Source organism: Triplophysa dalaica, chromosome 1 (assembly GCF_015846415.1).
Source record: "Triplophysa dalaica isolate WHDGS20190420 chromosome 1, ASM1584641v1, whole genome shotgun sequence".
Lineage (NCBI taxonomy): Eukaryota > Metazoa > Chordata > Actinopteri > Cypriniformes > Nemacheilidae > Triplophysa > Triplophysa dalaica.
In genome coordinates, this window is record NC_079542.1 from 27,063,500 (window position 1) to 27,082,216 (window position 18,717).

The following is an 18,717-nucleotide window of genomic DNA, read 5'->3' on the forward strand; positions in this document are numbered from 1 at the left end:
TCTTTAGGCTACCTGAGGACGATGGCTCCTCTGACTGCGGCGTTTCTCCGCCCTCCTCCGCTGGCCTCCCTACGTTGTCTTTGGTCGATAACAATCAACGTTTCATTTCGACCAATATCCTATACTTAAGCATGAAAAATGATCTGCATGCACACGAGACTGTGTTACATGGCGCTGTAAATGGACTCGCTGCGCCTAACCTTATGCAGTTGCTTTATTGTTAATGTGACGTAATTATGATCGAGGGGGAGGACATTCCTAAGGCTGATGGTTTATTTGATTGCTTTTATTTTCAAGTTAACTACTATTTTTATATTTTGCCACACTTTTTGATAACATATGCTATTTCTAAAAAAAGATTTCTGGAAATCATCTTGCGAACCCGGCCTCGCGGCCTTGCGACCCCCCGCGGGTAGCAACAGGATAGAGAACAGGATAGACAGAGCACCGATGTCTTTAGTATTGTGAGAAGCACATTTCCCCACTTATCTTATATTTCTCCACAGGTGGCCAGCAGCAGACTAGGTGACATATTGTAATTCAAGTTTTGAATACTATTTAGGCTAGTTCCATTACAGATCAAAAATGTTCCAAAACACATTTATAAAGGGATAGTTCACCCAAAAATTAAAACTCTCGCAATGAATTATTTACTCTAGTTGTTCCAAACCTGATATTTGAAAGATATTTGGACTTATGCTAATCCAAACAGTTCTTGGAACCCATTGACTACCATAGTAGGGAAAATAGCAATGGTATTCAAAAGTGCCCTAGAACTGTTTGCTGTCCTACATTTTTCAAAATATATTATTTTGTGTTCAGCAGAACAAAACAAAAATTAAGTGGATTTTCCTACTATGGTACTCAATGGCATCCAATAACTGTTAGGTTATACTTATTCTTCTAAATACATTTCTCTGTGTTCATCACAACAAAGAAATGTTTACAGATTTGGAACAACTCGAAGGTATGTAAATGATGACAGAATTTTTTTGTGGGGTGAATTATCCCTTTAATGTGACTATTTTTCCATGTCTTAAGGGGGTAAAAATAAAATATCAGTGATACAAGCAAATGTAAAAGGTAAACATTTATTTGTGTTAATGAGAACAAGTGATATGTCTGTGGCATTAGTTTGCCTGCTGCGACAAATAAATCCCTTCTCTCTCTCTGTTTAGGATTGGATTTAGTCATTCCAGTATGGGACACACACAGCGGTCTGACGTCACGCGTTTAGACTGCAGGCCTGTGTCAGACGCTGCCGGATTGTCTCGGAAAAGTAGGTTACTAAAATATAACCACAGAAAGCTTAAAAGAAGTTCACAAGTATTTTTGGGTTAAACTTAACCCTAGCGGTTACAGTGAACAGATGAGATTTACTCGTAACATGTAATACTGTTTTTAAAGAAAGATCGTCGAGGCGACTTGGCGTTGTTAGCATTGTCTAAAAAACAAATAACACATGTAAACTGATGTGCACGTATTACGCCCAGACAGTATCGATTCAAATAACTTAATGTATGTTTGTAATGTTTAGTAAGGTTTAACTGTATGTACTGCCCCCCCCCCCGTGTGATTTGACATGTTTAACGCGAAATAGATTGCATGAATCACATTGGGTGTTAAGTACATGGGACATTTAATACAGTGGGTGAAAAAACTTGAGCAAGAGCAAAAGCATTGCGCAGATAACAGACACGCGCTCACTACAGTTGATTTCTGAGTTAATTTCTTTTTCAGATGAAAATGTCGCGAGACGAGGCAGATGCAACATTTTGAAGAGGTACGGGAAATCTTTAATGTAACGTTTCTACTGTTTCAAAACTCGAAAACCGCACACAGATTGCTGCAGATAAGTTGTTGTTGTCGCACCGATTTTCCAGGAAGTGTAGGATATAGGGCTTTTATAAGAGGATGTAAGTTTCGTCGTAGCGAAACTCTGTTGTAGCCGAGAGCTCGCGTTACTGCAGTATGTATTGTTGTAGATTAATGTGTGTCTAAAGATAAAACATTTGTCATACGAGTCGGCCCAACGATCCCCGGCTTTGCGTGTGAACACACGGTTGAAGGCGCAACGTAAGACGGAGAAGTGTGGGCATTTCTCTCGTTGCAAACTACTTGTGTTTGGATCCAGTCCAGTAAAAAGATGAGACTTCAGAGTAAGGCTTGTTTTTATCTCCCGTTTTGAATAAATCTCTTATGTCAGCAGCACGTGTACATAATTTGTAAGCATTCTGCATTGGTCTAATATTTATTTTCTTTCTTTGTTTCATAAGCTTGTCAAAACTAACACTTCTCACTCAGTGCTTGGGTGCACAGGACATTGTCTCTTGAGCCTGACCAGATGGCTCAAGTAAAAAGTTGATAATTACACAACGTTTCCTATCATATTTTCATGCACAGGTTCTGAAGATAGATAAAGCTAGAAGTTTGGGACAATAGCTGTACCAATGGGAGACTCGAGAGCTGAACGAATACATGCAAGTGTTGTGCACCTGTGGGAATTGTCTTAATATCTGTGTGACGGGGAGACAGGCAATTTGACCAAGGAACACTGGTATTCCCCTTTCGTTGGAGAATGGCTGCCCTTTCCTGCTTTTTAACTAAGCACCTATTGTTATCGTGGAAACCATGGGTTGCTACTGGAAACCCAGAATAGCTTCAAATTGTTTTGTGAGGTTACAGCTTATACAGCATAGACAGCACTGCTATTAGTGTTAAAGGTTGTCTTATTGGTGATGCAAGGTGTCATATGTTACTTGTGCCCAATACCAAATACTCTTGTAATAATTTCATAATTTCATAATGTTTATTTCTTTGTAGATTCAACACAATTGTTGTAAATATGATTTAACCGATTAAATATGATGTAAAGTGATAAAATATGATGTAAAATGATAAACATAAGTTTCACAATTATTTTGCTCTTATAGAAGGTTGGTATGTCTGGACCCAGCTGGCTGCCTCCAAGAACTCTGTGTAGCTTAGAAAGTGCCATAACACCAATGTCACACACTGGCCCTGCAATCTACAGACCACCAAAAAAAGGTGACCAGAGGCCCAAATATAGCATGTATGACCAAACTGGAGGATCAGGAGGAAACAGTATGCCTGTTAGGTATATGGCTGCTGGACCCTCAGGTAAGCTCTTCAATATATAAAGTCATCCTACGCCGTGTTATGTTAAATTATGTAAAATAGAGAGTTATTATTCATAGTGTGTGTTATTTTGTGTTGTGAAGTTGAAGAAATTACTGTTTGTTCTGCACAGGAAATGTACAGCACCAGCATCAAGATGATCGCTCCGGGTCTGCTGTCTATCACCCAGCCGACCGATACTACAGTCCAGGCCAGGGGCCCAAAGAGGACCACCACACGTGGAGCCCCCACCTGGCCAACCAGGAGCTTCATGTCAGTGATATGCACAACTGTATTGTCTACTGTCATCTCTCTAAAGCAGATTTCTTCTGATCATAAGCAGGTTTTTGATGTATTTGTCAAAGCTTTGTGTTAGGAAAAGTAGATTCAGCCATGTTTTTTTCTGGGACACTACGCTTGTAAAGTGTGAATGTTTGGACAGGTTTGATGATCACTGACCTTTTTGCCTCGTTTTCACTGAGCAGTACGGTTCAGTATGGTACAGTGTGCTTCGTTATGGCTTACCATTATCAGGCTTTCATTTCCATTGAGAACAGGTAGGCTTGAAAGTAGCGATCGACGTCATTCTCACGCAACAAAGCAATCTGTAAATGACAATGACGCTTCCTGTTTTGTTGTTCCCCCAAAGAGTATAGATACCAAGAGGCGCAACTCTGTAGCTTTTTTTTAGAGAAAACAGCGCGGCTGCCATTTTGGGGTGAAAAGGTATGATATAAGGTTTCTAGGGAGCCTAGGCTTTTGTCGTCATGTATTATCATCATTCAGGTTGAATTTCAGCTTTAATGTTTTATTTTTTAAACAAAGCAGCTGATGTTGCCATCGCCAGAACAGAAAGCAGAGTCGCTTTCACTTCAAAATGGCGGAAACGCAGGGCACAGGGGTTGCAAATTGCAATGGAACGATCTATTGAGTTTCACCTCTTAGCATCTTTACTCTTTGATTCCCATTGTAGTACGCGAAATCGACGATTCTCTGAAAACCAATGAGTGTTCTGCAGTGAGACTTGCTCCACCCAATAGGTTCCATTACTATTGGTACTACTGTGCTACAAAAAAGTGTTACAGTACGGTTATTTGGGTACCATTCACAGTGGAAACGAAAAAATTGCGTACCATACTGAATAGTACCACTCAGTGGAAGCAAGTTATTTCTGACACGGGGGTACAAAAGATAGTTCTGTCCCAAACTCATTGTTGATCGAGTCTATTTTGTTTGTTGTGATACCAAAACAAGCAGAGTAGTGCACTGATAACACCACAGTGTTTACATTTTAGTCCTATTATAAACCTTTACATCATATTGATTTGATCAATGTGTTCCTACATGAAGTCATTAATGCACTTGATTTTTTATTTTATGGTCCAGAATCGGGGATCAGAGAGACACATCTCTGCTATTGATGCGGAAATTGACTCTCTTACTTGCATGTTGGCTGACCTTGATAGTAACCCTCATTCAAGCACACAGGTACAGTCTTCACTACTTTTAACATTTGTACACAACATCCGATTATGTTTTTTTTTTTTTACATTACTTGTTATTGTACCTTTTATACTTTATGTACTAAATATTGTTTAATTCATCTGTTTTGTTTCATCAACAGTTGTATGACAATGTGCCTTATAGCAAGCACCTCCCTATTGACCGCTATAACCCGCCCAGTCAGTCTGGGGCACCACCACCAAGCAGGCCATCTATGGGCTACCCGACTCAACTTCAGAGCCAGTACCACCCCTCCCCACCTTACACCTCTACCCCTCAGCCAGATTATGCTTTCCCCCCTCCTTCCTCCGCTGTTAACAAGCCATATCCACAACCAGTGCCTGCCTCTTACACTACCGCATCCACCCCGACTGGTCCACGCTTTACTGTTCAGGTTAAAACTGCCCAGCCAGTGACTTATTCTCAGAGCGGCCGACAGGCAGAGCAAGCCTACACCCCACCACCGCCCCGTCAGCACGTCTCTGGTCCCGCTCAGCAAGATCGCCTGCATTATCCTGATTCACAGGGGCAGGGCTGGTACCCACCTCCACCACCTCCAGCCCAAGAACCTCATGGTGATCCATCTCTCTATAAAGGGGGATCAGGAAATATTCCAGGTGGGCGACCTGGCCAGGGACCACCTATAAAGAGGGGCCAAGATGAAGTTGCATATCAGCCTAACAAGGTGAGAATTGTGTCATTGTTTGTCAGTGTCATGGTTATACCAGGTGTGCCGGGGTGTTTTCTTAATCGGTGTTTTTACCTGAATTATAACAGTTAATTTGAAACAATAATCTTTTTTGTTATATGTACAATTTTTGTTAATTATTTATATTATGGCTGTACCATGTTTTTACCAACAGGGGTCAGCACCCCAGCCTGAAGAAGAGTTGGATCGACTCACTAAGAAGTTGGTGTATGACATGAATCATCCCCCTACCGAAGAATATTTTGGTATGTTTCAATACTTAACATTCTCAGTGATGTGTTTTGCTGTTTTTACATTCATGACATGTGAACAGGAGGCTCACAGATCATAAACCTCCCTTTTCCATTCACTCTCGGTTTATTTTTCTCTCTCAGGCAGATGTGCTAGATGTGGAGATAATGTTCTGGGAGATGGCAGCGGATGTATTGCGATGGAGCAGGTGTTTCACGTCGAGTGTTTCACCTGTATCACCTGTCATGCCCGTTTGAGAGGCCAGCCCTTCTATGCATTAGACAAGAAGAGCTACTGCGAGAGCTGCTATATAGTGAGTCTGGTCTTTTTGTCAGCTGGTTATATACTCACTCCCTCCTGTAGGTGGCATTCTTACCCACTTTTGTTTACCATCCTTAATGTTTCTATAATGCTTTATAGTCAAAGATTCCATTCTCCCCTACCACATTAGATTTTTTTTCGATAATAGTAATTCATGACAGGACATTGCCCATTTACTTAAACATGCATCATTGTATTTTTTACATTAAATGTTATACTTCAGTCTCACTCAACAGATTTTAAACTCTTTTCTTTTGTCCTTTGTTCTACCTCTCTATTCACAGAGCACACTTGAGCGCTGTTCGAAATGTTCTGAGCCCATCCTAGACCGGATTCTGAGGGCGATGGGAAAGGCCTACCACCCTCGCTGCTTCAAATGTGTGGTTTGCAGCTGTTGCCTGGATGGAGTGCCTTTTACTGTAGATGCCACCTCCCAGATCCACTGTATTGATGACTTCCACAGGTATTCATTCACTTTTCTCTTGTTAAGCAACTAAATACAGCAGATTTGTATGTTTTATTCTCCACCATTGAGACCCCATAAAAGTTTTTTCTGTTATTATTTTTATTATTAAATGTACGTCTTTGTTCTTTCTTTACACAGGAAGTTTGCCCCACGTTGCTCAGTATGTAGCCAGCCCATAATGCCAGAGCCGGGGCAGGAGGAAACCGTGCGAATTGTCGCACTTGATCGCAGTTTTCATGTAAACTGCTATGTGTGTGAGGTATGAATTTTAAGACTGTCATGGATTTCATATTTATTAGTAAGATATTAGTATAATGTAAAATCCCTGCGTTTTTCTTTTTTAAATCAACATATTCTAAATGATTTTTTTTCCAAATAAACACTGCCAAAAGACAGTGACAGTTTTTTTTGGTTGCAGGAGTGTGGACTTCTCCTCTCCTCAGAAGGTGAAGGAAGAGGCTGCTATCCCTTGGATGGCCACATTTTGTGCAAGAGCTGCAGTGCCCGTCGCATCCAAGACCTCTCTGCTAAAATCTCCACTGACTGCTAATGTACCTGTGCTATCTCTTTGTAACCTTCCTTTGTAATAGTTATTCCTCAGATATATATATGTATGTACCACAATCTATAAATTCACCACCTGGTATTTATTTCTTTTGAAAAATTAAACAGTATATATTACACAAAAACATTAAGACCTCCCATTCAGAGTAGCAATGAGCCAAGAACAACTAAAAGCTCTTGTGAAATTTGTTTCTCTGGAAAGTTGGCCTTTTTTAAAGTAAAACAGGTGGTGCATAAAATGTAATGCTAAATTGATTGTGTATAATCATCTTTGTCTATGCATGTTTATACAAGATGTATTCTGAACAGGGTTGATATGTGAACAGGGTACATTTCTACCTTTTGAAAATATTATTGCATTTTAATTTTGCAGCATAAAAAACACCCACAGAAACATGTCACAGTTTCAACCGCTTGGCATATGTTAATTCATGCTGTAGAGATCTTGTCTTATTGGCAGTTGTCACTTTACATCGTCTCCACTTAGACCCCTAATCTACTTTGTCTCTATTTTCTTAATCTTTTTAAAACGCATACTTTGAGCTTTTTAATGCTGAGCACAAAAGTGTTTGATTGTGATTATTTTAAAGATTTTTTTCCCGTCTTGTCACTGACAATTATGGTATCACATACATGTTGAAGTAAATTTGAAGCTGAAATGGGTGCCGTGTGCTTTGACAGCAGAGTTTATACTTTTGACAGGACTTAATGTTGGTATGATCAGTAAAATGGATGGTTTAAAATAATTACAGTTCTTTTCAGCTGCTAGATAACTCAAAATGTGACGTAGCTTATTAAATCAAATGTCTTAGTTTGGTACTAGGTGTGTCCATTAATGACTAACAGGATAAATGGAAGAGTAAGACGTTTACAAACAGGCTGCGATTGGTATGTATGTATGTATGTATATCTTTTTCCAGATTCCACAGATCTAATGGTATTTTTGTACAGAACAATAGCGTAAACGTATTACTGGTCTTTTCCCTCGTAAATACTCTCTCTTCTCACTGTCTTTATTTTTATTTTTTTCAAATCAATCTGCTACTAACGGTTTAGTTCACCCAAAAATATTTTTTTATTACCTCACTCTTCAAACCTGTCTTAACTTGCGCTGTGTTCTGAGAAACATAGATATTTTGACAGCCGTTGGTAACCGAACAAAATTGGCTTCAAGTAACCATTGTTTTGAAGCACATTAGAGTGAATAAATTGACAGATTTTGAATTTCATAAACCTTGCCTAAAACCGTGTGACATTATAATAGTTTAATGTCACAAGGGTTTAGTCAAGGTTTATGAATGTTTTCAAAACATATTATTTAAGACTTGTAAAAACTTGCTCAAATGACATCTGGAAACTATTAGCACAAAATGGTTCAGTGGACTATATGCTTTGTTTTTGGATGCTGTTTTTTTCTTAAATGGTGTCCATCTAAATGAATATCCTGCAAGAAAAATCACTGCTAGAATTATATATTTTGTTGAAATGCTACAGATCATCAAGCAAGTCCTATGTTGTCATAATTTTCCACACATTTTTTTTGCCAAACAGCATAATTTCCTGTTGAATTCACATTTTCCATGCTTGAATGTAGATTTTGGGGAAAATAAAAAAGTATTTTATAAATCCATATCCCTTGTCCAGGTGTTATTTCGTGATGTGTTTTGTCTTCTTTGTACTTACACTTTTTATGATTTATGATCTAATGTACTGCAAAAAGAAAAATAAACTGAATAGGTTTTTTTGTGTTTTTGCACCTCATGTATCACATGCTATAGAACTCATCACACTTTGCGCTTTTCCCTGAACACACTTTATTAAAGTTACAAAATAGACAGAATTCTGTAAACCAGCTCTAGATTTAAATTCAAAATACAACCAGACCCCTTAACACAAACTTAAAATTAAGGACAGTGCATAACTGTCATGGAATGAAAAATACTGGAAAACAAACAGAAATGAAATACAATAATAATATAGTATTTATAATAAACCATTAAGCTATACGTTAGAATAATCTCACTGTCTCATCATTATGGTGGTTATCTGTTTACAATCTTTCTAACGTTTTGAGCAAATCTAAAAAATTTGCTAGAATTGGCAAATGCAAACAGTATCAGAGAAGCAAAACAATTCTTAATAATACCGCTTTGTTAATGACAGAAGGCAGAAAGCAACAATGCATTGTAACAGAAAAACTTCTCGAAAACATGAATATAAATACCTATGCAATTAGGGTGTTGCAAAGGTTATAGTCTAGAGATTTAAAGTAGACCCTTCAAGTTCCTTAGGTGAAGTCAAAGAGGCAAAGGAACTAACAAGAGGTGAAGGTTTTCCAGTAAAAATTCCGGCAGCCCGCTTTTCGTTCACGCTGAGAGAGGGGAAGCTCACGGACCACTTCATTACGAACATCAAGATCATCAATGGCTGTAAGGACATCTTTCTCCTCTGGAGCCACTGACTCGGAAAGATGCTTCAGCAACAGCAATCGAGAAAGATCCTGGAGCTTTAAAGATAAATTGTTTTTTTAAATAACGGCACTCTTGGAACTTGTTTTGGAACTTTGATTTTCCTCAAGTTCATATCAAATGTAACAAAACAAAACTTCCTACCTCGTATTCTTTGGGTTCTACTTCAGATCGGAGTATCTGTAACAGCATGTCTTCTCGTGGTGCAGAACTGATGCTGCCCACCAGTAAAGAGACTGATAGAGTCACCATAACCACCCACAACTGGGAGAACATCTCAGCAGAGCAAGATACCAGTATATGTTCCTGAAAACAATGGATCGGAGCGATAGACAAGCTTATATAGCCACCAAAGGTGGGAACTTGGGGTCAATTAGAGAGGACTTAATTGGTTCAAAGTCGTATCCATTAAGGTTGAAGGAGGTGCTGGTGTTAGTGTGTGGGTGTAGGGAAGTGTGGGTAAAGGACATTCTGTTGATCTGTAGTGAGTGTGAAGGAGGATTCCCAGTAGGAAATATGTTTGATAAGGTCACACCAAGGTATTATTTTTTTGCGTCAGAACCCTTATCAATGTTGTGAGATTTACTGCAGGTCAGCTGAAGTATAAATTTATAAATTAAGTTCTATTGAAGGTGAGGTGGTGGTAGTTTATTTTAAAGTCGAAAGGCACTGATGAACTAGAAGAATGACAGTAGTGTCAGTGGGGTGCTTATACTATTGCTCCGGTGGTAAGACATTTTGTCACTAGGAGATCTCACTATGAGGTCACATTAGGCAGAAGACTAAATGATGCAAAGTGACTCAAATGTTAATTGGTCTGCTTGGCCATTGTTTTACTCCATATTTCATCTCTCGTGATATATTGTCAAGATCATTACATGTATACAATTCTTGCAAGATATCACTGATGACTTGAATAGGATTTTGCGAGACTTAACCCTGCCTTCTCTTAGCTCATCTATGATGCGGCGACTTTAAGACTGAAAAGTGCAATTACTCAGACTTTGTCATCTCAGTGGGTGGCCATTAACATTTATAGGCGAGAGGTAGCATTGGCATCATGTTGGGCACATAAATTAGTCATGTCTTTCCCACTATGGTTTAAATTGTGTGAAATAGGGGTGGTTTCCCAGACAGGGATCATTTAAACCAGGACTAGGCCCAAGTTAAATTAGGACATTTATGTAGTAATTTTACAAACATGTCTTACAAAAAACATTACTTGTGTGTTTTTTTAGACAACACAATGGGACTGACTTATTTTAAATAGGCCTAAGAGACAGTGCAAGTTGTTTTCAGTTTGGACAGCTCTAACATTTAATTTAGTCTAGAGGACTTGTCTTAATCCACGTCAGGGAAAATGCCCCATAAAGGTTGTTCAAACTGTAGTGCACATTATTCTGTTTCTGGTTCAAAAAAGAGATAAGACATATCCAAGGTAGTGTTTTGAGTTTATGGCCTATCTCTGATAAGATAATCAGAGGGTCACAACGAAATGCTGGATTTATTGGATGCTGCAAAATAAAAAAGTATGGTTACATAAAAATAAAGATGAAAAACAGCTTTTTTCTAAAATAATGTCTCAATTATCTTTTTTCTTGAAAAATTCCCAGCTAAACAGGGACCTAGGCACTGAACAGCAGTTATGAGTAGCTGTCATTAGAATAATATTGCATTGCACTCTTTGGCTAGTCATAACTACAGAATCAATGTATTTTAAATGCAGAATGGTTTTGAAAAAAACAGATGGTTGTGCTGAATGACTTACAAGCACATAATTACATAATACGCATTATTAACAGAATTATCTAAAATGATCTATACAGTGTAGCAATAGGACCTCTTTTCAATGGAATTTCTATAACAGCCAAGCCCATCAGTTAGAAGGTGGTCTCTCGTTTGGCCACACAGTGAGCTTCTACAAGTGTGCTTTTGAGACAACCAGACCCACTGTATGCTCCAAAAACGTTAGAGTGATGACATCAGCACAAAGCATCATTGAGTCCAGTACCGGCCATCAAGGAACCAGTGGGCAAAGGTACATAGCTTTTTATTAGGGTTCGAGCCCGAAGGGCTAGAAACCTATTGTATTTGTTGGTTTTATTTTCTTTAATATTCTTATTATTGTTGTCAGTCATTTTAGCATTAACCATAATATTTATTTATTCATCATTTTTGTTTGTCTATAATGTGCATTTTCTAGGTCTACCAATGGCAATGGCGACAAATCCGCAATCCTTGAATTGCGGTAACGTGACTTTAATTTTGAAGGGATTTAAAAGACGTTTGTTTTTACTCAAGATGCGCATGCGTTTGTCTGAAAACAGGAAGTAAATGTGCAAACTGTCAACAATCCAATCCAGTACCAGTCACGATCACCTGATTGTGTGTCTGTATTTATGTTAATTTATCCTTCAACATATGTGTAACAGTAACAGTGATGCCTCGGAAGACCAAGGCCGAAGAATATTACCGCTTTTTTACTGTAACAGATTCACGCATTCACGAGAAAGGACACACGGAATATAAAGTAACAGCCAGGGTTGGTAGTACTATCTATTTACATAACCTTAAAACAAGAGAGAAATAATAAATACTACATCGTTATTATAGGTTTGGACTCCTAGGCTTACTATCTGACTGTTTTGACTTGGATTGGAACTGTTTGTTGTTTTCACTAAATTGTCAGTTCATTAAATCTCCCCAATTCATTTAAAACATCGACTGTAATGTGCACTATACTTAGAGCGAAAGTAATCTCTGTAATTTACAAATATTAAAGAAACACTAAACTGTGTATCCCTAATAGAGGTTGATTACCATTGGTATGAGGCATTCTTTATGTGGTTTATCTGGGCAACTCGTGATATGAAGCCTCTCATCAGAGTGTCACATGAACTAATCTTCCTCTCCCTCATTTAAACTAACAATCTTTAAAGGCTTCCATATGACACAATTTCTAATCTGCACTTGTCTCTTTTTGCGTAGTTTGTGTCAAAGACGCAGCCAGAGAATGTTAAAGAGGTGAGATAATCATTGTATATATGTATATGTGCATTGATATTCAGTGGTTTTAAATCATTATTGGGTTTACTGACAGGTAGTGGTGTGGAAAAGGTACTCAGAACTCAAGAAGCTACATGGAGAACTGGCATACACTCATAGGAATCTTTTCAGGCGACAAGAAGAGTTTCCCCCTTTTCCACGTGCACAGGTTTTTGGTAAGACCAAGAGAACTCAAAAAGATTGACTTGAGAATTTGCTGAGACGGTAAAGGTATAATTAAACAAAAAGAAAATTTGTGTATTACAAAGAGCAGTTTGACATTTTATGATTTTAAAGTTTGTAAAAACTCTTAGTATACCTATGAAAGTATTTTTATAACTTCCCCCACATCTGTCTCTCTCAATTTTTTTATATCTCTTCCAGGGCGTTTTGATGAAGCAGTGATTGAAGAGAGAAGGAAAGCATCTGAGGCCATGCTGCTCTTTACAACTAATATTCCTGCACTCTACAACAGCCCTCAGCTCAAAGAATTCTTCAGGGTGAAACATTCAATGTTTGAGAAAGTTTGATAATCATGTAAAGCTCTGGAAAAAATAATGGAGCACTCCAGGTTCGCCTTTAATAAGCATTTTACATGTATTGGGTCCTGTGGCTCAGTGGTAGAGCATTGCGTTAGCAGCACAAAAGCTATGTAAGTCGCTTTGGATAATTGCTTTGGGCAATTCAACCAAAAATTGTGGGATTGTAACAACTAGTCCTTTTAAGCGAATCTTAATTCCTCCAAAATCTATAAATGTAACTGTGTTGTGGTCATTTCATTCCAATGTCTGTTGAATTGCAACAAGAGCACAACTCAGACGAGAAATAATGTCACCCAACAATAATGTGAATGAATGACATCAAGACAGCAAATCAGGTTTATTTAATCAAATACTAGTTTTTTAACTATTCTCAAATACATGTAAAACATAGATTTTTTTAATGAATTTACACGTAGAGTTGAGGAATTTATGCAAATCATTTTAAGAAGACAATAATCACGTGAAGTGCCAGTAATAAAACAATTCTGTGACAACATTTTAATAGTATGAGCAAAACCACAGAGAAATTTAAGAATACAATAGAGAAATTTCGAGATTATTTGTACTTTTTCCTTGTAATGTTTGTGGTCTGAAAACTCAGTTTTCACTTTCTACAAATAAATGAAATAAAAAAATATTTTATTATTTGGAATTTGGAACAAAAAGATGGAATGTATCAATAACGCCACAAATGTATTTTTGGGTAAACTTGACCATTCGTGTACATAAATTCCCTTTATCTTCTCACAGGGAGGAGAAGTGAGAAAACCCTTTGATACACCTGCCATTGCCACCTCTCTGCCACCTCCTCTTATTCCCTTACCAGAGAAGGACACTGCATTGCTGGCTGAAGAAGAGATGGGCAGAGAAGCTCCTATCCAGACCCAGGAACTAGAGTCCAATCACAGACTGACAGATATAGCCAGGCCTGAGATGGCAGTCGAGGCCCTCAGTGACATGAAAAGCAGCTTAACACAAGAGACTCCATCAAATTCAAAAATACAAGAACAGAAAGAAAAGGAGAGAGAGGAGGAGATTAAAGCACATCTGAACAATGGCACAGATCAGTGCTCAGCTGCTAAAGACACTTCAACACGTTAGTATGTTATAGTAATCTTTATTATGTCCAGTTATGTTAGTTTGAGTTTAATCATGGCTGATAGTTTCTATCATCCTCTTTATGTTTCAGATGTCCTTTCATTTCCAGAAATCCCAGATTGTCCAGTTGATGAATCAGAGGAGTTTGATTTGCTCTTTGATTCTGGATTGGATGAACCTACCGAAAGCGCCCTTCCTGTTCTATCAGATACAGACCTCGCTATTTTTGATCCATGTGCCAAAGAAGGTTGGGCAATCTGCACAGTATGACTTATCCAAATATCAACATTTTAACATATAACTGTTTTTCTGTGAGATTCAATAATGCATCAAACCTCCTTTTAATCTCTCAGAACAACAGTATGGATCGCCAAGCCATGCTGAACTACTGTCAGTCCCTCTAACCGGGACAAATGGCGCCGAGCCTGATAGATATGGAAGCTATGTGTCCCAGGCCAATGAAGAGCTGAATGCTGCCCAGGAGCGAGAGAAAGAGGCTGATTACAGTGCAGCAGTACAACGATACAGAGCAGCTGTTGATATACTTATGAAGGGAGTTCAAGGTAAGGGAAGAGGGCTATTTTACTAACTACTTATATTGTCATACTAATATTTCTGCATGAAGTACTTTTATACAACATTTGTCAAAATGTACTTTTTTTTTTCAACAAAGCATGTATAGAATAATGTTTATTAGGACTGCGAAAACAACATTTGTGCACATATTAATGTGTAGCATACTACTGTAAATTGAGTAATGCCTAAGTTCCAAAACATACTAGGCAGAGTGCATGTGATCCTGTGCAGTGTCTTCAGAAGCTAGTAAACAAATAGTCCATTCTAATCCAACGATGAATGAAACTTTGCGCCATATAGTATAATAAGAAACCTAACAGTAGTGTGATTATTTCCTATCTAAATTTACACCGAAACATTTGAAGAATGCTTTTAAGTGATTCATTCACTGGGGCTATAACATGAGAAGTGCAATATTAATAAAAAATCTCGGAACAAACTGTTTAGAGAAACAGTTGCTCCACCAGGATAGGAAAATGATTTTGTGCCTTTTTGTAATGGTTAAGCACATACCACCAGTAGTGCTCTTGGTGATATGTAGGAGTATAAAAGAGAGTGGAGGCATTATGCAGTTCTTTATGCCCGTTGAAGACTTATCATGTATCATCATATACATACATACATATACATATACATACTTATACACCCTAACATGGCAACAGCAGGCATAGTGATATCACTTAGTGCCTGAAATTAGTCCCAAGCTAGGTAACTTGTATACTGCGCCTGCTGCGGCCTTGTTAAGCTATGCTAAAAGTGCTATCGCCAGACCCAGAGATCGGCACAATACATTCCAAAACGGTTAAACTCAATTTATTAACTCTTGTGTAGTTGGAAAATGAGCATATTTCCCAAAAATCTGGAATGTTCCTTTAAGGATCACCCAAGGATCCTGGATAATCTGGTGATATTTGTTTAGCCTGGCTGGATGATACTGTTGGGGTTAACAGTTGGGTGGATTTAGGAATAGGAATCTCTATCATAGCTAGGTTGTTCTATCATCCAGTGTAATACAGTGATATTGTCTGGTTGGAGTAAAGAAAATATCTGTTCTCATCTTTGTGGCAATGTTAAGAAAAAAGGTGCCTAGAAAACCTAGCGATGTTGTGTATATGGACAGAAAAAGGGATCCCAGATGTATGCCAGTGACCTTGTGATATAGATTTAAACATTACTTCCCTCCACAATACCCTGCAGATAAATTCACCAGGAAGAGGATCGATGATTTGGAGTCCACTTTTTCTAATGCAGAGAACAGAGACTGGTGGTAGCAAGCCCTTGTTGAATCTAAATAAAAACAATAAACAACATTTGCATGGTTACATTATGGGAGGGGCAAGAAATTTGAGTTTAATGTAGCAGGAAATGAACTTTTTTTAGATGCAATTTTCAAATATTTAAGAACAGGGAAGGAACCTCAAACCGACCATTTGTTTGACAGAGTTTATTTTCTCCCTGTGTTACTCTTTACCACTATCTAGGAGATGTGGATTTGAAGAGGAGAGATTCTGTGAAGAGGAAGATTGCCGAAGTCCTAGAGCATGCAGAGAGACTTCTCTCCATACAGACTCCCACTCACAACTGCAATACATTGAGAACCAATTGAAACGCACACACACACACACACACACACACACTCACTCGAAACCTCATACTCAAGCACACTCCCACTTACACACTTTGGACTCAGTTTTAGTTAACATACACATGCAAACAATTCCGCCACACTTTCACTTTTAAGTGTAACTCGCCACCCACACAGTCAACATACACACATACACTTGACTCCCACACTTAGATTCCAGTTTACTCAAATAGTTACTCTTGTAACACCATCTAGCAGGATGTGCCCAATTCTTGTTCTGCATTGGACTCCCTGCACTGTACGATCACAACTGCAGATTTTTTAATTATTTTATTCTAACTTTAAATGATTTGTGACACTTCTTGAACTGCGTAAGCAACTGGAATAATATTTCTCAGATTTCGATACTGTTGTGTAAATTAATCATTTGTGTAAAAGATTGTCTAAACGAAGAAAGGAATTGTTTAAATTAAATCTGCCTGTTATTCATATTTGTTAATGATATGCACTTATAAATGTACAAGAGACCAGGACTGTGTATAAAGAAAAAAGTTCAAAGGGTTCATATGGTGCGAATACGTGTTTTTCCTCTGTCTTTGATGTGTTGCCCATGCATGTACTAGACACGTAAAATTTCAAAATCAAATTATCGGAACAAAAGATGCATTCTATCTAAAAATGAATGCTCACCCAGACCTGCCTGAAATGCCTCGTTTAACCACACCCCCACAAATCTATGTCAGTTCGTGATGTGATTTGACTAAGACCGCCCAAATGTATAAGCAAGAAAGGTGGGCGTACCTGTCAGTACAGTGGCTTTGGAACCCGATGTTTCATATATGGCACGAGGGGTTTCATGTATACATCGTATATACACATTTCATTACATCTCAAAAAAGGACAATATAAATTTTAGCTGAGTCATATGCCCCTTGAATGACTTTGAGTGCAGTTTCTTTTGTACAACACCAGATGTCACTCTCCTGTTCTAGTCCATAGATACAAAGTTCAAGACATCAGCATCAATGAATCCACATAACCTAAAGCCATGATGTAGAAAAGCTGTTGTAGATATATTGACTCTTTCCAGAGTAAGAACAAAAGTAAGGCATGAATATAAAGGATTACAGAGAGCTGAAAGAGGGAACGAGAGGATGAGGACAGATCATCTCTATTGTCAGCGGATGGAAAATATATATATATATATATATTTTCTGTCTCTCCCATTGGGCTGGGGTATTTGCTGTTTTGTCTGCCTGGAGAGAATGTGGAATGGAGAGAGTGGTTACTGCACCTGTGTGTGTGTGTGTGTGTGTGCGCGTGTGCGTGTGTGTGTGAGCGATGAAGAGAGTGACAAAAAGGGGGAGATGGAGGAGCATTAGCATGCCGTGAGTGTCGGCTCTCAATGTCCCTCTCTCTCCCTCTCTATCCCTCATTCTGTCTCTCACTCACCAATCCCTCTCTCCTCAGTGTCCATGGCAATTATACCATCAAAACACTCCAGCCAAAGAGGATAATTGCAACCTGAGTACTGCAGAGAGACTAAGAGCGAGAGTGAGAGAAAATGTGTGTGTGCGGGAGCACGTTTTCTCATGTCTGTGGTATCCGTGTGTGGATGAAAGTGTTAGTCGGTGCATTATATTGTATTCCTGAGGTTCTCCGCTGCGTGGTGAGAGTCATTTGGGTCAAAGATCAAAGAATCTGTTTGCAGTACTAAGAGGACAAGGACAATCCATTGAAGACACATGCACACGCTCCCTGTTTTAATCATGTGCATTACAGTTTTCTGAAACACAAGGTCAGAGGCTCAAACTCAACATCACTGAGCTGTGTGAAATGATGGCTCAACAAGACCAAGCATCCTGCGGTGTGACAGATAAAAACAGGCCCACACAAAACTTAAAAATATTTTACCTCATGTTTTTTAACGCACAGATTGTTACCAAAATCTTTGGAGATCTTAATCTTTGGTCTGACATCAATATTCATTTCTAATGACTATTAAACACATTTGTTTTCTATTAGTAAGGCTATATTAAAACTGACACTTGGCAAACTATTTTTCCTTGCCTTGCCTAACTCCTGGCCAATATATCTGTTTATCACTTAAAATCTCCTATAAAGTCTACACTTATGTATTATATAAACATCACACTATGTGGATTTGTTCTCTGTGGTTTTAGGTTTTTGTGGTCTTAATAAGAAAGATGATTTGATTTATTATTCTGCTCTTTTTAGATTGTATTTTTTCTAGTTGAGCATCAGTTGTCACTCACTGTCTCCCACAGTCACCTTGCCCAAGGCTGAATGTGTGAGTGCTCGTCCTCTCATACACATTTTCCCTCAGAGGGAGCCAATGGGCAAACACTTTGCCTGCCCATTGACCCTCTCAAACGTCTATCTGCACTTCGGCTTTCTCTCTTTCCCCTGGATGCCACATTTTAATTTGCCGTATATTATGGGCTCATATT

The 18,717-nt window shown here is 38.5% G+C and overlaps 3 protein-coding genes across 7 annotated transcripts; 2 read left to right on the forward strand and 1 right to left on the reverse strand.

Moving 5' to 3' along the window:
- The first annotated feature begins 1,178 nt into the window (after positions 1-1,178).
- Positions 1,179-8,562, forward strand: trip6 (thyroid hormone receptor interactor 6). 5 transcript variants are annotated; one of them, XM_056746601.1, is made up of 11 exons: positions 1,179-1,279; positions 1,741-1,783; positions 2,934-3,141; positions 3,272-3,411; positions 4,525-4,626; positions 4,763-5,326; positions 5,505-5,595; positions 5,725-5,894; positions 6,187-6,365; positions 6,507-6,627; positions 6,787-8,562. In XM_056746601.1, exons 2-11 carry the CDS (start codon positions 1,766-1,768, stop codon positions 6,916-6,918), a joined length of 1,725 nt encoding a protein of 574 aa, XP_056602579.1. In that variant the 5' UTR covers positions 1,179-1,279; positions 1,741-1,765; the 3' UTR covers positions 6,919-8,562. The 5 variants fall into 5 exon arrangements, with proteins under 5 accessions (XP_056602579.1, XP_056602587.1, XP_056602574.1 ...); XM_056746596.1 differs by lacking the exons at positions 1,179-1,279; positions 1,741-1,783 and adding exons at positions 1,797-2,159; positions 2,404-2,673; XM_056746609.1 differs by lacking the exon at positions 1,741-1,783 and having other exon boundaries at positions 1,229-1,279.
- A 555-nt stretch (positions 8,563-9,117) lies between these two features.
- sst5 (somatostatin 5) lies at positions 9,118-9,676 on the reverse strand. The gene is made up of 2 exons (XM_056757182.1): positions 9,545-9,676; positions 9,118-9,438 (listed from the first exon to the last, which is right to left on the reverse strand). Exons 1-2 carry the CDS (start codon positions 9,674-9,676, stop codon positions 9,247-9,249), a joined length of 324 nt encoding a protein of 107 aa, XP_056613160.1. The 3' UTR covers positions 9,118-9,246.
- Positions 9,677-11,697: 2,021 nt separating this feature from the next.
- On the forward strand, positions 11,698-16,809 carry snx15 (sorting nexin 15). Its single transcript, XM_056757696.1, has 8 exons — positions 11,698-11,942; positions 12,389-12,424; positions 12,501-12,621; positions 12,830-12,945; positions 13,738-14,083; positions 14,177-14,332; positions 14,439-14,648; positions 16,143-16,809. Exons 1-8 carry the CDS (start codon positions 11,841-11,843, stop codon positions 16,265-16,267), a joined length of 1,212 nt encoding a protein of 403 aa, XP_056613674.1. The 5' UTR covers positions 11,698-11,840; the 3' UTR covers positions 16,268-16,809.
- Positions 16,810-18,717: the final 1,908 nt, after the last annotated feature.